The sequence below is a fragment of the Phoxinus phoxinus genome (assembly GCF_949152265.1).
Source record: "Phoxinus phoxinus genome assembly, chromosome: 14".
Classification (NCBI taxonomy): domain Eukaryota; kingdom Metazoa; phylum Chordata; class Actinopteri; order Cypriniformes; family Leuciscidae; genus Phoxinus; species Phoxinus phoxinus.
The window spans coordinates 69611-86195 of NC_136889.1; the positions used below are offsets into that span (position 1 = coordinate 69611).

General features: G+C 43.1%; 1 protein-coding gene and 1 long non-coding RNA gene across 3 annotated transcripts; both read left to right on the forward strand.

Annotated features, from left to right (window-relative positions):
* Positions 1-781: 781 nt before the first annotated feature.
* On the forward strand, positions 782-6015 carry LOC307010785. 2 transcript variants are annotated; one of them, XR_013800269.1, is made up of 5 exons: positions 782-851; positions 3056-3215; positions 4394-4494; positions 5088-5228; positions 5887-6015. It is a non-coding gene; the product is annotated as an uncharacterized lncRNA (long non-coding RNA). The 2 variants fall into 2 exon arrangements; XR_013800270.1 differs by lacking the exon at positions 4394-4494.
* A 7979-nt stretch (positions 6016-13994) lies between these two features.
* LOC307010542 (transmembrane protein 121) lies at positions 13995-16383 on the forward strand. Its single transcript, XM_079635330.1, has 2 exons — positions 13995-14568; positions 14787-16383. The coding sequence occupies exon 2, from the start codon at positions 14933-14935 to the stop codon at positions 15881-15883; it is 951 nt and encodes a 316-aa protein (XP_079491456.1). The 5' UTR covers positions 13995-14568; positions 14787-14932; the 3' UTR covers positions 15884-16383.
* Positions 16384-16585: the final 202 nt, after the last annotated feature.

The following is a 16585-nucleotide window of genomic DNA, read 5'->3' on the forward strand; positions in this document are numbered from 1 at the left end:
AACTTCATCTAACTTCTAGAGCAGACCCAGACAAACTTCCAATGGGGCCTCAGGCTCAAGAGAACTTAAAATGATGACAAAACTAAAACCATCAAAAATCAAGATATTTCTTATTATTTGGCTATTTTTATAACAAATGTACGGGATTTGTTGTGGAGAATATAAGGGGACATTGAAGTCAAAAAGGTTGCGATTCACGGTTCCTGAAACATGTTAAATATTTTTTTATATTTTTAATATTTTAACATTTAATAAAACATTTTCTTTTTATATTTTAATATATATATATATATATATATATATATATATATATATATATATATATATATATATATATATATATATATTAAAATAAAACAAATATTATATTTTATTATTTTAAAATAAAAAATAAAAAATATTTTATTTAAAATAAATAAACCTTGAATTGTTTTTACATTTCTGGCTAAATATAATTGACATTTATACACCTGTCATATTCAGGCTATAAATAATCTTTCTTAAAAAAAATATAATACTAATTGACAATTGATATAAGAGTAAACGAACGACAAATCAGCAGAAGCAGCTATGATAAAATAATATTATTATAACTTTTTCAACCATGACAATTCATGACAAAATTGTCCCACTTTTTTGCTTCGGCTTACTACTTACTACTACTAGATCTCTATTTTGTATAAATAAAATATTTACTGCATTTGTAGTTGTCTGTGAAAAAAAAAAAAAAAAAAAATCTAACTGACGATTTGACGGCCCTTTAAATTTAAACGTAGCCGGAAAGCGCGAAAAAGGCGCTCAAACGTCAGAAGATTGTCAGTTGGAGGGAGGACGGACTGCAAAAAGTCAAGGTAAGATCGATATGTTTCTTTTTGTTAGCGATTGCTTCGTTATATCCAGTTGGAGTCCGCATGTTGTGTGATAGAGTTGATGGAATAATTTATATTCGAAGTTACATTATTATGGCAGTTCAACTCTAAGCTAACGTTACTTGAATGCGAAATGAACAAGTAAAGAATAATTGCGTCGTGGCCGTTACACCTCGGGTGTGCATTATTTTTATAATAATTCAACGGCCTGGAGTCAATTATTCCGCTTATACTACAGTTACCACATCTCGAAATATTGTTCAGATGATGTATTTCAAGACGTTTGTAAAGTTTTTGTCATTAAAACGCTCTTGTATGTCCTTGCGCATCTAAACCCATGCTCCGTTGCTAATTCCAGAACGTCATTTTAGAGTTAGTAACGGAGGTTTGAGCCGCTGATAGCAGAGTTATGCTGGACACACTTAACGACTAGAAACATTATCTGACTGTGACTGAACGCGCTGAATACGCGCGCATGATCAGTCATAAGTATCAAATTACATTCACGGCCTTACAGTAAGTGTGTCCCCGGCTTTATGCAGTTATTAATGCAGTTATGAGAGAGAGAGAGAAATGTGCGTCAATATTATTATTTATTTATTAATTGAATTCGTTTTAATTAATTCGTTCATTCTTTTTTTCTATTAGTGACAGATGGCCTAATAAATGAAACACAAAGCCCTTTTAACAAGTATAGGCCTTTCAATAATTATTTATTTGTTAGGCTATATTATCTGCAATAATTACAAAAACTCGTGCAGCAGGACTATCAATTTATTTAAATATTCAGTTTAATTTTCTATTGATTATATTATATATGACTGTTCTTCATTTATTTAAATTAAATTTAAAGTTTTTCTTGTTATGAATTGTATCCTATTTTCCGTTATTACAGTTAACTACGCAAAGTGATATGGAACTGTAATGAGGTCAAGACCTGCCGGAACTACTTTAGCTGTGCGGTTCCCTGAAAATAATTGCACACCGTAGAACGTTTGTCAACCAATCAGATTTAAGCATTCAACGGCCCTAGACCTCAAGGACACTGCAACTTCACCTTGTAAGTTGAATATGGAACTGCATCAGTGATAGAGTGGCAGGCCTACAGTAGAAAACAGGTTAAGAAAGCAAGTATCCAAAAATGAGACTTTTCTAAATGCCAACTAAGCGTGAAGTGATATAATGTTAGGGCTGCACGATTATGGCCAAAATGATAATCACGATTATTTTTGATCAATATTGAGATCACGATTAATTATCACGATTATTTGTTGATTTGAACCAAAACACATTTTTGTCACATAGGCCAATTATACATATCTGCTTTCACATTCATATTGTGCTACATTTCCTGCTAATGTACAAATATGTGCAGCAAAATAAAATAGGTTCTCTTATTCACCAAAATTCAGTGCATCTCCTTAAAGAATAAATACAAATAAATCATTTATTATTATTTTATATTGTATTTATAATATTTTATATACATTGTATTTATAATTAATATTAGGATAGACTACCGGTACCTATTATTACATGGCTTGGTTAAATTCTAATGTAGAATGCGGTCTGTTATTTCTTGATAACAGAACTTAGTTCTTTAACGGAAGCAATACAATCGTTTTTAAATCAATAAACTCATTTTTAAATCAATATTTTGTGTCAAATTATTGATTTATTTGTAGGTAGCCATGTAAGTGGGATCCCGATGTCGGTGAATAAAATTCAGAGTCATTGTTATTTGAAAAGTCTCTTGTTATTTGAAGTCGCTCGCGCGCAGACACCCTCGGTCTCTCTCGCGCACTATTGCTCGCGCACAGACACCCTCGGTCTCTCTCGCGCACTTTTGCTCGCGCACAGACACCCTCGGTCTCTCTCGCGCACTATTGCTCGCGCACAGACACCCTCGGTCTCTCTCGTCCAGTTCGCTTCGCTTTTGTCCAGTCCGGCAAAACATTCTAGTTTCTATATCTAGAAACTAAGCTGCGCGGTGCAGGGAACAACTCTGATTATTGGCTCATTAAGCCACGTGATCAGACAGTGGTTTACTCGTGATCGTGATTAAAATTTTATTAATTGACTGTGCAGCCCTATATAATGTATTTTTAATTTTCTTCTGAATTGGGTAACTGTGAGTAGTGTTAATATAAAACATGTATCCATGGCTTTTAAATGATCTTTTTTAGATTACTGCATTGAGCTTCATTGGAGGAGTTGACATTAAGGATAGCGTTTGGCGGGTTATGGGGCACTGTATTACCAACTCCCTTGGCAAACAACTCAACTGGCGTGGCATCAATGGCAAAACAGCTTTCCACAGACTCCAGCTGAAAGATGTAATTACTGGTAAGTGATACATTTCACTATCTTCAGTCTAATAAGTCCATTCTCTACTTCTTGCATGCTTGATGCATATTAATGCTCAGATTACGAAATTATTAAAAAAGGTTGATTAAAAAAAAGTAAACAGTAAAGCACTTGTACTGCTCTGCCCTGGCAAGGGTATGGCAGCCAGCAGTTTATCACTAAAAGCTTAATTGTGGAAACAATCCCAAACATTGCTGTCCATCCCCACACATACTGTATGGAACTCTCATACAATGAGAAACTGATGCAACAGGCAATGGATATATCCATATTACCTGTTGCATCCCTTATGAAAAAGTATAGGCTAGTTTAAATAAATATATACTTTAAGTTTATTTTATGAAGTATTCTCAAGTAATGTTCAAGTACAGTTGTGGTCAGACTTAACGGCACCCCTGGTAAATATGATCAAAAATAGCTGTAAAAAATAAATCTGGATTGTTTATCTTTTTGAACTTTTATTTTTTAAAAATCTCAAAAATCTAACCTTTCATTGAAGTAAAATAATTGAAAGTGGGGGGTAAATCACATTATGAAATAAATGCTTTTCTCCAAAACACGCTGGCCATAATGATCTTTTGCAAAGATAACAGCTCTGAGTTTTCTTCTATAATGCCTGACGAGTTTGGAGAACAACTAAAAAGAGATCAGAGACCATTCCTCCTTACAGAATCTCTCCAGATCCTTCAGATTCACAAGTTCATGCTGATGCTGCTTCTCTTCAGTTCACCCCACTCATTTTCTATAGGGTTCAGTTTAGGGGACTGGGACGGTCATGGCAGAAGCTTAATTTTGTGCTCAGTGACCCATTTTTATGTTGATTTTTATGTTTGTTTTGGACCGTTGTGTTGGAAGATCCAACCACGACCCATAATAAGATTTATACTTGGGTATAAATCTGATTGGTTTATTTCACGTTACGCCCAAACCACATGAATAATGAAGCTACTTCAGACCAACCCAAGAGTCGTTTATCCCGCCGGTATAATAGCGTCAGCGGCCGGGATCCGCCCACAAAGTTACTTGCGTTTCGCGTTTGATACTTGCGTTTCAGATATGCTGGAGTTTTTTTTTGGTGGAGCGAGGATGATATTTCTTGAAGCTCTCCCAAAACAACATGTTTTTTGATGTAGGGGTTGTTTGATATATTTGTTTAGGCTTTCTGACCCCCAAGACTCAAGTAATCTCTGCAATTCTCCATCTGTGATCCTTGAAGACTCTTTGGTCACTCAAACTCTCCTCCTCACCGTACATTAAGGTAATATAGACACACGTCCTCTTCCTGGCAGATTCGTAACATCTTTAGTTGATTAACTTCTTAATTATTGTCCTGATGGTCAAAATGGGGATTGTCAATTCTTTTGCTACTTTCTTAGAGTCACTTTCTATTTTGTGAAGCTCAACAATCTTTTGATGCACATCAGAACTATATTCTTTGGTTTGACTCATTGTGATGAATGATTAAGGGAATTTGGCCTCTGTGTTTCCTCCTATTTAAACTCCTGTGAAACAAGAAGTCATAACTGGACAATTCTATGTTCACCATGGTGTGCTAAAAAAGGTATAATGGAAATATACTTCTGAGATATTTTACTCGTTAAAAAAAATCTAGGGGTACCAATAATTTCATAATCCATAATCCATTTTCTGACGCAGTCCGATTTTCCTAGCAGGTGTCAAACTTGTTCCTTTTGGGCATCTGGAAGCAAAGAGTGTCCTTGACCATGGCCAAAATGTTCTTTACATTGGCGCTGACAAACTATGCACTTGGCTTGTGGGCCCTAATTGGGTCCCAAGATTTTAAAGGTTGTGTAATCCATCCTTGCATTTACAAATGTTATCTTTTTTTAGGAACTGTCAGAAACAACAGACTGACAGCTGCGGCCACTGATCAAGAGATAGAATCATTTATTAAAAAATGGCTTCATCTTGCAAGTGACCGAGACGGAGGGAGAAGAGAAAGAGAGAAACGAAGGAGGGTCCAAGACACCTGTAAGTCAGTTACATTGTGTTTTTGCTATATGTGTATAATACCATGGTCTGTCTGAATACTTGATTTTGATTGGCTGCAAGGTGTGCATTAAAACATTTGTAACACTTTACAAGTTAACATTAGTTAACTACTTTAGTTAACATGAGGCCAGAACCATTCTTCTACAGCATTTATTAATCTTAGTTAATGTTAATTGTGATGCTTACTAACCCATTATTAAAATCAATAGCTGTATTTGTTAACATTAGTTGATGCACTGTAAACTAACATGAACAAACAATGATTGACTAACATTAAGAAAGCTTAATAAATAATGTAGTTCATGTTAGTTAATACTAGTTAATACATTAACTAATGTTAACAAATAAGACTAGTGTTACCAAACCGTTTAATGCACTGGTAGTTCCAGTCCATTTATTCACCATTCAGTATTAATGTGCTGCTTTCATTAAAGCACATAGAGAGCTGTTTTTAAAGTTTTTAAAACTTGCAGCTTCACTATTAGTAAAAAGTAAAAACAAATTATTTGTTTTTTTTTTATTTAATTTGGCTTCTAAATAGTTGTGCGTGTGTGTTTGTTTTGTATTTCAACACTATTGTATAATCAGCGTTCTGTTACTGAGTCAACAGTTTTTATCATTTGTGTATCCAATTAAGGCTTGCAAGATTGCCATGACGAAGGTGGGCCCAGTCAAGGAGATAATGATGACCAAAGCTACTGGAAACATGTTTTATTTTTATTTAGTTTCTACAATGCTTTCTATGCACATATTTTGTGTTTGTTTATTTTTTTATATATATATATATTTTTAGATTGCTTTCCAGTTTTGAAAATGTAAACTTGCAGTGGGTTGTTCTTTGGCAATATTAATAAATGATGCAAATGTTTTCAGAAATGTGTTTGGATTGTAACTTACCTTAACATAAAGAGGGGCCATATCTCTTTACTGTATGTTTGATATTGTTGATGCAGAGTTCACTTAGTGCGCGCGCACACACAAACACACACAGTTATGGTTTATTTAGTTAATTCTTGGCTAACATGTGACTGATCAAATGTCCTGCTTGTGGACCAGATCTGGCAAACAGGAGTGCATTGCAAAAGTGCCACCATTCCATGCTGCTTTGGCCCACGTGAGGAATGTTGGGAAAGACCAGGGTTTGTGTAAAAATCAACTGTTGCCAGGTGTGGTTTATTTGGTTTGTTGTTGGTTACATGTGGCATTGCTAAGGCTTTCTTATGGCCCAAATGTGGAAAACAGGAGCGGGTCGCACAATTGCCAACATTCCATGTGGTATGTGGGCCAGAGTAAGGTATCAGATCTGAGCCAGAATTAAAATTAACTATGTCACACATTTGTTTTGTTTAAGGTTGACATGCAGCATTGCTATGGCTTATCTGTGGCCCATATCTGGAAAACAGGAGCGGGCCGTCCAAGTGCCATCATTCTCATCTGGCCCACATACCGCGTGGAATGATGGCATTTGGGCGGTCTGCTCCTGTTTGCCAGATTTGGGCCACAATTAAGCCATAGCAATGCCGCATGTCAGCCGTAAACAAAACAAATGAAGCAGAACTGGGCCACATCTAACCCAGACACCAAAATTGCTGTGGCCCAGATCCAGCCCACACTTGACACTTTCATCTGGCCCACATACCGCGTGGAAAGATGGCACTTGGGCGGTCCACTCCTGTTTGCCAGATTTGGGCCACAATTAAGCCATAGCAATGCCGCATGTCAGCCGTAAACAAAACAAATGAAGCAGAACTGGGCCACATCTAACCCAGACACCAAAATTGCTGTGGCCCAGTTCTGGCCCACACTTGACACTTTCATCTGGCCCACATACCGCGTGGAATGATGGCACTTGGGCGGTCCGCTCCTGTTTGCCAGATTTGGGCCACAATTAAGCCATAGCAATGCCGCATGTCAGCCGTAAACAAAACAAATGAAGCAGAACTGGGCCACATCTAACCCAGACACCAAAATTGCTGTGGCCCAGTTCTGGCCCACACTTGACACTTTCATCTGGCCCACATACCGCGTGGAATGATGGCACTTGGGCGGTCCGCTCCTGTTTGCCAGATTTGGGCCACAATTAAGCCATAGCAATGCCGCATGTCAGCCGTAAACAAAACAAATGAAGCAGAACTGGGCCACATCTGGCCCAGACACCAAAATTGCTGTGGCCCAGTTCTGGCCCACACTTGACACTTTCATCTGGCCCACATACCGCGTGGAATGATGGCACTTGGGCGGTCCGCTCCTGTTTGCCAGATTTGGGCCACAATTAAGCCATAGCAATGCCGCATGTCAGCCGTAAACAAAACAAATGAAGCAGAACTGGGCCACATCTAACCCAGACACCAAAATTGCTGTGGCCCAGTTCTGGCCCACACTTGACACTTTCATCTGGCCCACATACCGCGTGGAATGATGGCACTTGGGCGGTCCGCTCCTGTTTGCCAGATTTGGGCCACAATTAAGCCATAGCAATGCCGCATGTCAGCCGTAAACAAAACAAATGAAGCAGAACTGGGCCACATCTGGCCCAGACACCAAAATTGCTATGGCCCAGATCTGGCCCACACTTGACACTTTCATCTGGCCCACATACCGCGTGGAATGATGGCACTTGGGCGGTCCACTCCTGTTTGCCAGATTTGGGCCACAATTAAGCCATAGCAATGCCGCATGTCAGCCGTAAACAAAACAAATGAAGCAGAACTGGGCCACATCTGGCCCAGACACCAAAATTGCTCTGGCCCAGATCTGGCCCACACTTGACACTTTCATCTGGCCCACATACCGCGTGGAATGATGGCACTTGGGCGGTCCGCTCCTGTTTGCCAGATTTGGGCCACAATTAAGCCATAGCAATGCCGCATGTCAGCCGTAAACAAAACAAATGAAGCAGAACTGGGCCACATCTGGCCCAGACACCAAAATTGCTGTGGCCCAGTTCTGGCCCACACTTGACACTTTCATCTGGCCCACATACCGCGTGGAATGATGGCACTTGGGCGGTCCGCTCCTGTTTGCCAGATTTGGGCCACAATTAAGCCATAGCAATGCCGCATGTCAGCCGTAAACAAAACAAATGAAGCAGAACTGGGCCACATCTGGCCCAGACACCAAAATTGCTGTGGCCCAGTTCTGGCCCACACTTGACACTTTCATCTGGCCCACATACCGCGTGGAATGATGGCACTTGGGCGGTCCGCTCCTGTTTGCCAGATTTGGGCCACAATTAAGCCATAGCAATGCCGCATGTCAGCCGTAAACAAAACAAATGAAGCAGAACTGGGCCACATCTGGCCCAGACACCAATATTGTTGTGGCCCAGTTCCGGCCCACACTTGACACTTCACGGGGTATTTGGGCCAGATGGAAGTGTCAAGTGTGGGCCAGATCTGGGCCACAGCAATTTTGGTGTCTGGGCCAGATGTGGCCCAGTTCTGCTTCATTTGTTTTGTTTACGGCTGACATGCGGCATTGCTATGGCTTAATTGTGGCCCAAATCTGGCAAACAGGAGCGGACCGCCCAAGTGCCATCATTCCACGCGGTATGTGGGCCAGATGAAAGTGTCAAGTGTGGGCCGGAACTGGGCCAGAGCAATTTTGCTATCTGGGACCCGTCCTGCTGACTTCAACATGAGCATGAGGAGGTAAAGTGAAAAATCAAACACCTTGGAAATGACAGGTAGGCTATGCACTATGTTTCAGGAAAGGAAAGGTGTGTGACTGGTTAAGTCTCTGTCTTTAGTTCAGTGTGTTAAATAATGTGCTTTTTGCCATTTGTTGTGTATCTTTGGATGATGTTGTGTTGTAAATAAATTCAAACAATCAAAAAGCCATTTTTTTTTTAAATCTCCTCATTCTTTGTGCAAGGTAATGTAATGATAGTGCCTGAGAGCTCCTAATAGGGCCATTATGGGAGGCTCTTTGTCTCTCTCAGCTGTGAAACACTCAATATTCATGGTGGTTAACGCCTCCTCGCATAAAGCTTTCTTACACAAAACATGTCATACAAATTTTAAATCAATATATTGTCTTATCTGAATGAGTATTCAGGATGATTTTCACATAGTTTTGGAGCAAATATTCTAGGCTACGTGATACAATTTTCAAAAGCCTTGCGACGAAATAATTAGTTTGTCTTTCATGACATTATTTCAGTGACTTTTTTTTTGGTCATTTTCACAAACCACGCATAAATGTTATTATCTCAAAACTACAAACTTTTACATACATGCTGCTGACATATTATTGTAGCAGAGTTTGTGCTGAATGCAGTGTAATAATACTTTAGTCATGAAAATGTCACAAGTAACAGAAATAAGCACAAATGTTAGAGCATATCAGAACACCTCCAGGACCCAGAAAACACCTCAGACCCCTGAGGGTTAAGTGGATGTCTTCTTGACTTTTGCGACAGTGCTGCGGCGCTTGTGGCCTCTAGGGGTGCTAGACGTGAAAGTTACAGGTCTAGCGCCCCTAGTGGCCAAAAGTTCTGCGTTGTGCCTTTAAGTTTTACAGTTACAGTTTTTTCCAATTACTAACACACAATTTTGCAAACTAGGCTGGTTTTATCAAAATACTCAACACAATTCACAAAACCACACACCCAAACTGCAAAATACATATCCTGCTAAATGAAGCACTGCAACCAAAACTACATATAGCATTATCAAAATTAAACTTTTGCACGAAATGCACACCTCATTCATATTACCAGATTTTTGTCTAAACAACTACTAGGGTTTGGTATCGGTTGGGTTTTATCCGATACCAGTACCTACTCTGTATTTTTTAAACGGTTCCGGTGCTTAAACGATTCTTGAACCGGTACTGAAGAAAACAAAACTGCACTACAACCACTACTGTTTAGTAGTGGTGTGGGGTGCGTGTGTATTATATGTTTTGGTAGAATTAGTGGTGTGGGATGCGTGTGTATTACACGCAATGAAGTGTGCATCAAATGCACATGAAAACTGCGTATCATATGTACGTAAAAACTCATTTTCGCGTATAAATTGCACGATAAACACACTGCGTTCTATAGAGACACTGGCAGCCTGCTGAACTTGAACTTTCGTCAAGCGTGTCAGAAGTTCTGGGTTCTAATTCACATTCGTACAGGGTTTTTTTTCTCTCATCAAAACCGATTATGCTCATCAGTGGTTTATATATCATGCAGGGACACGTTTGTGTGCACGAGTGAAGACGAGTGAAGCCACAAGAGAAAACACTGTATGCGCGCCACTGATCGCAGCGGCAACGAGCACTTTGATCACTTTATTTAAAAAACACATTTCAGCGCTAGATCGTGTCTTATTTAACAAACGAACGAAATGAATGCTCTGCTGGTTAATTGGAGATGTTTTATTGGAACATTCGTGCCGCGAGGTGTTTTACAGGGGGCGGTAAAAAAAAGTCAGGCATCGAAATCAGGCACCGAAATTTTCGTTCACCGAAACGAACCGTCTGCTCCTCCCTGGCCTCCTGAAGGGTCGTCTCCGCCCTGGCCTCCTGAAGGGTCGTCTCCGCCCTGGCCGCCTGAAGCGTCGTCTCCTCCCTGGCCGCCTGAAGGGTCGTCTCCGCCCTGGCCTCCTGAAGGGTCGTCTCCTCCCTGGCCTCCTGAAGGGTCGTCTCCTCCCTGGCCTCCTGAAGGGCCGTCTCCGCCCTGGCCTCCTGAAGGGTCGTCTCCTCCCTGGCCTCCTGAAGGGTCGTCTCCGCCCTGGCCTCCTGAAGGGTCGTCTCCTCCCTGGCCACCTGAAGGGTCGTCTCCTCCCTGGCCTCCTGAAGGGTCGTCTCCGCCCTGGCCTCCTGAAGGGTCGTCTCCGCCCTGGCCTCCTGAAGGGTCGTCTCCTCCCTGGCCTCCTGAAGGGCCGTCTCCGCCCTGGCCTCCTGAAGGGTCGTCTCCTCCCTGGCCTCCTGAAGGGTCGTCTCCGCCCTGGCCTCCTGAAGGGTCGTCTCCTCCCTGGCCTCCTGAAGGGTCGTCTCCGCCCTGGCCTCCTGAAGGGTCGTCTCCGCCCTGGCCTCCTGAAGGGTCGTCTCCTCCCTGGCCTCCTGAAGGGTCGTCTCCGCCCTGGCCTCCTGAAGGGTCGTCTCCGCCCTGGCCTCCTGAAGGGTCGTCTCCTCCCTGGCCACCTGAAGGGTCGTCTCCGCCCTGGCCTCCTGAAGGGTCGTCTCCTCCCTGGCCACCTGAAGGGTCGTCTCCTCCCTGGCCTCCTGAAGGGTCGTCTCCGCCCTGGCCTCCTGAAGGGTCGTCTCCGCCCTGGCCTCCTGAAGGGTCGTCTCCTCCCTGGCCACCTGAAGGGTCGTCTCCTCCCTGGCCTCCTGAAGGGCCGTCTCCGCCCTGGCCTCCTGAAGGGTCGTCTCCTCCCTGGCCTCCTGAAGGGTCGTCTCCTCCCTGGCCGCCTGAAGGGTCGTCTCCTCCCTGGCCTCCTGAAGGGTTGTCTCCTCCCTGGCCTCCTGAAGGGTCGTCTCTGCCCTGGCCGCCTGAAGGGTTGTCTCCTCCCTGGCCGCCTGAAGGGTCGTCTCCTCCCTGGCCGCCTGAAGGGTCGTCTCCTCCCTGGCCGCCTGAAGGGTCGTCTCCTCCCTGGCCTCCTGAAGGGTCGTCTCCTCCCTGGCGCCCTGGCCTCCTGAAGGGTCGTCTCCTCCCTGGCGCCCTGGCCTCCTGAGGGGTCGTCTCCGCCCTGGCCTCCTGAAGGGTCGTCTCCGCCCTGGCCGCCTGCACTGCCTGCTCCGCCCTATCCTCCCGTCCTACCACAGTCTCCAGGCCCTCTTCTGCTCCACGGGCCTGGCCTTCCATCCCGCCCCCGGGCCCGCCTCCGCTCCACCACCCTCCTGAACTGTTTCCTGAGGAGCGCCTGGAATCCGCTCCCTAAGTGGGGGGTTATGTCATGATTCCTGTCTTGTGTTCCCCTTGTCTTGTGTGGGCTTTTTTTATTTCCTGTTCTGTGCCATGTTTTGTAGTCCTTTGTAGTTTTTCTTGTTTATTAGTCTCCCCAGGTGTTTCTGATTAACCACACCCCCTTGTTATCTTGTTTAGCTTGTTTGCCTGTGTATTTAAACCTCTGTGCTTCAGTTGTTGTTTGTCGGTCGTTGTAGCTGTTTGCTGTTCCTTGTTCCTGTCCTGAGTTCCATGTTCTGTTGTTTGCCCTGGATTACCTGTTTGTTTCATTAAAGTAGTGCTGGCACGTGGATTCTCTCTCCACTTCATCCTTGCCTCATCGTTACACTATCGTTTACGTCGGAACCGGTTCCCTATTGGCACCGCGTTTCGGTACCCAACCCTACCAACTACACACTGTTGGGCATAATGAGAAGCACATAATACTAAAATAGTTCAAATTGTAGAAAATTCTTCAGATTGTTTACATGCAAAGAAATATTTGTAGATACATTTTTTTTTTCACCAAACAAGTCTGAGATATATTTACATTGGACTGAACAAAAATATGCTCACAAAAAAAACAGTAAACTGAAAAAAGATAATTTAGAGCCAAAAGAAAGAGGCAAGAAAAATAATAAAGTGGTCTTTTCATAGTGCTTACATCCTGACTGAAGTGTTAACAGTGAACCATCGAGGTGTTTGGCCAGGTCACATGTACATGTATTGGCCAATCAGCTAATGTAGTGTCATTTTGAATGGCAGTGTTTTGAAATATCAAAAATGTGAATTTATGTCAGACTGTTGCGTCTTATGCAGAGAACCGTGTTCAGTGCGTTTAAAGGGATAGTTCACTTTAAAATGAAAATTCTGTCATCACTTACTCACCCTCAAGTTTCAAAACTGTATGAATTTCTTTCTTCTGCTAAACACAAAGGAAGATATTTTGAAGAATGTCATAATCAAACAGTTAACTGGTCCCATTGACTTCCATAGTAGGAAAAAAAATACTCTTACAAAAATAATGATCACATCAACATGTCACATACTTTAATTAACTAAAAAACATACTGCCCAAATTACAGGCAAAATATCTGCATGTTTCATTAACTTTATTGGATTCAGACTGGCGCCAAGGATTATTTTACAAACCTATAGTAGGTGGTTTAGGAAACAACCTCATTAAATCAATACACACTGAAAGTAAATGACAATGGAATTAAAACTAGCAACAAAAAAAATCTTTCCCAGGAACATAGAGAGACAAAGCTGAGATTTTTCAATATCTACATCAATGAACCGGCATTGAGACTGGAACGATCTGCAGCCGCTGGTCTAACTCAAATCTATGATCTATAAATAAATCATGCAGGGCAGAATCAGTCAAATATTCACAAATAAAGGAATGTGCAACATTCTGGAAGCATGTATAAGTCATTGAGACCCCTGTAGTATTCAAGCTTTCAGCATCACAAACATCTACTGACCCCATCACAGCGATTCTCTTCATTAGTGCCTTCCTTTACTGTGTGTATTTGTGTGTGAACATGTATTTGTTACAATGCTTTAGCAGTGCTTTTTTATCCTTTTTTACCAAGCCAAATAAGGCTATGTGAATCTGAATCAGAGAGAGAGCGAGAGAGAGAGAGAGACAGAGAGAGAGAGAGACAGAGAGAGAGAGAAACAGAGACAGAGAGAGAGAGAGACAGAGAGAGAGAGAGAGAGAGAGAGAGAGAGAGAGAGAGAGAGAGTTGAAGGAGCCACATTGTGTCAGTGTCTGAGGAGAGCAGGCAGAGGGAGAAGCAAGCGAACACACACCTCATTAACACACATGGAAAAGAGGGAGAGAGATTCCTTGCTCATACCGCCAGCATTCCTGGTTTTCCCGATGCAGCGCGTCGAGGCTCAGATCCGCAGAAGAGAGTGTGTGCTGGAGAAGAGCAGATCCACAGCTGACAGATCTGAGGACGAGCGGTCAGGACACACTCAATCCCACGGCATCTGCATTCACAGGACAAAGAACCGCGCACACACACATGAACCACGGAGGCGATCACCAGCACACCTTGGCGGTGTCACGCTACAGTAAGTGGATTTCCATCTAAAATAACTTCCCTGCTCTAGCTGTAAGTTTTTAGTCTGAAGCCAAAAAGTGATTTAGCTTTAGTCTGCTTTTCCCTGAAACCAAACCCCCCCCGAGACGCCTTTCTGCACACTCCAAACTTAAGTGGATTACATCTGAGGCATTTGGGATTTTTGTGGACTGTAATTTGAAAAGACATGCTGGACCGCAGGATACAACACAACCAGGGAAGAACTGTGCGTGTTTGCTGTCACTTTTCATATGGATTACAGCACTAATCTGTTCTCAGCGAGCACACACACATATGAGGACGGTCCACAGCTCGTCATTATGAAGGACTTCACACAGAGGAGAAAGTAGGTGTCCAGTTGGTTTCTTTTAAATGTCTCCTCTGAGAGTACATTAAATGCATCTGTGTCTGGCTGATGGCCACAAAAAATTTATATTTTTAATGCAGCGGTGCAGACTCTGAAACTGGGGCCAAAACACTGTCAGACTAGAGATTTTTGAAGATTGTACCTAAACATGATGGTTTGTGCATGTTGGTGATGGAAGTGGTTTTGTTTGTGTCCAGCTAGTGAACCCTGGACCTCAGCCATGGGAGCAGTGTTGTGGGGAAGAAGAGTCTGAGCGCTCCCAGTGTCTCCAGTGCTCCTCGAGGAGTCTCCCAGAACCGGCCCATCAGGGAAGAGTTGCAAGGGTCCGCCGGCCCGGGTCACGATGGTGCCGCCTCCTCCCACCAACAAGCCCCACGTCTGCTTGTCCACCATCATCATCATGAGCAGCATGGCTCTGATGGACGCCTACCTCGTGGAGCAGAACCACGGGCCGAGGAAGATCGGCATCTGCATCATGGTGACGGTGGGCGAGCTGTGTTTCCTCATCGTGCTGAGATACGTGGCGGTGTGGGTGGGTGCAGAGGTGAGGACGGCTAAACGCGGATACGCCATGATACTTTGGTTCCTTTACATTTTCGTCTTGGAGATTAAGGTGTATTTTGTTTACCAGAACTACAAGGCTGACCGCAAAAGCCTGGATGCCTTGGCCCGGAAAGCTCTGACGCTCCTGCTGTCCATCTGCATTCCCATGCTGTTCGTGATCCTGGTCGCTATCGACCACATGGATTACGTGAAGGCTTTCAAGAAGAAGGAGGAGATCAGAAACCGCTTGTTCTGGGTGGTGGTGGATCTGTTGGATGTTTTGGACATCCAGGCCAACCTGTGGGAGCCGCAAAAGAAAGGCCTTCCTCTGTGGGCGGAAGGACTGATGTTTTTCTACTGTTATATTCTTCTTTTAGTGCTGCCCTGTGTGTCCCTGAGCGAGATCAGCATGCAGGGCATCAACATCAGTCCTCACAAGATGATGCTCTACCCCATTCTGAGTTTGGTCACCATTAACGTCGTCACTCTCTTCATCCGTGGAGGGAATATGCTCCTCTATAAGGACAACAGAGTGTCTGGGATACTTATGGCCAAGAACATCCTGGCCCTCGTTCTGAAGACGTGCAGCTTTGTGCAGTACCGGAAACAGTTGCAGAGCGCCCCCCCTGTGTTTGGAGTGGAATTACAGAAGAACTGCGTGGCGTCCGGTCGATCTGTGCAGACGGCTCCTCAGGGAGTGTTACCGGAGCAAACGCCGCTACCGGAGGTCACTGCGTGTGGACACACGTGACCTGGGATCTAGGGACTGCACCTGCAGGGAAATCTCTGATGAAACAGTGTGGATCTATGCGACATATTGTCATCTTAATGAGAAATACAAGTGGAACATAATGGCATAAAGGCAGTCGGTCATTGCATCATTCAAAACTTTCTTTCTTATATACATTTGAAAGCATAATAGTCCACTTTTCTTAATACGCCAATGGTCAAACTCCAGCCTTTATAGATGGCGGTGATCTGGGGTTCAGGTCGGGCTGGTTAGTGTGGTCCAGTTGGCCTCTGCTGGTAGATGTCATAAATGTCTGCAACATATAAATCACAAATATTTCATTATATTACAGTAGACGTTTCATAAGTGACTGATTGTTTTTGGAGGCTCTTGACTTGACATCTGTCCTGTCTGTGGTGTTTGCCATCACAGCTCAGGATAGTCACCATGAAGGGTTTGGGACTGCTTTGAGACACATGTGAAAATGATTCGGAATAGTTACTTAATAAAATGATTGATGCATTCTGCTGTACTGTCACTGGTTGATCTAGCAGAGCGGAGTACGATAGTAAACCGTTTCAAACGTAGTCTGATCATAGATAGTGTTGTAAGTCAAACAGTCACTTTGAATTACTGTTAGTTTGAGAAGATCAATGAGTCAATCCCATAAACTCAAAGTTTCCTCATTTTATCAAACACATTACAATATTTATAGAGATATAT

Bases quoted from the DNA above. Each gene is read 5' to 3' on its own strand.
- LOC307010542 (XM_079635330.1), top strand. From the start codon at position 14,933: ATGGTGCCGCCTCCTCCCACCAACAAGCCCCACGTCTGCTTGTCCACC.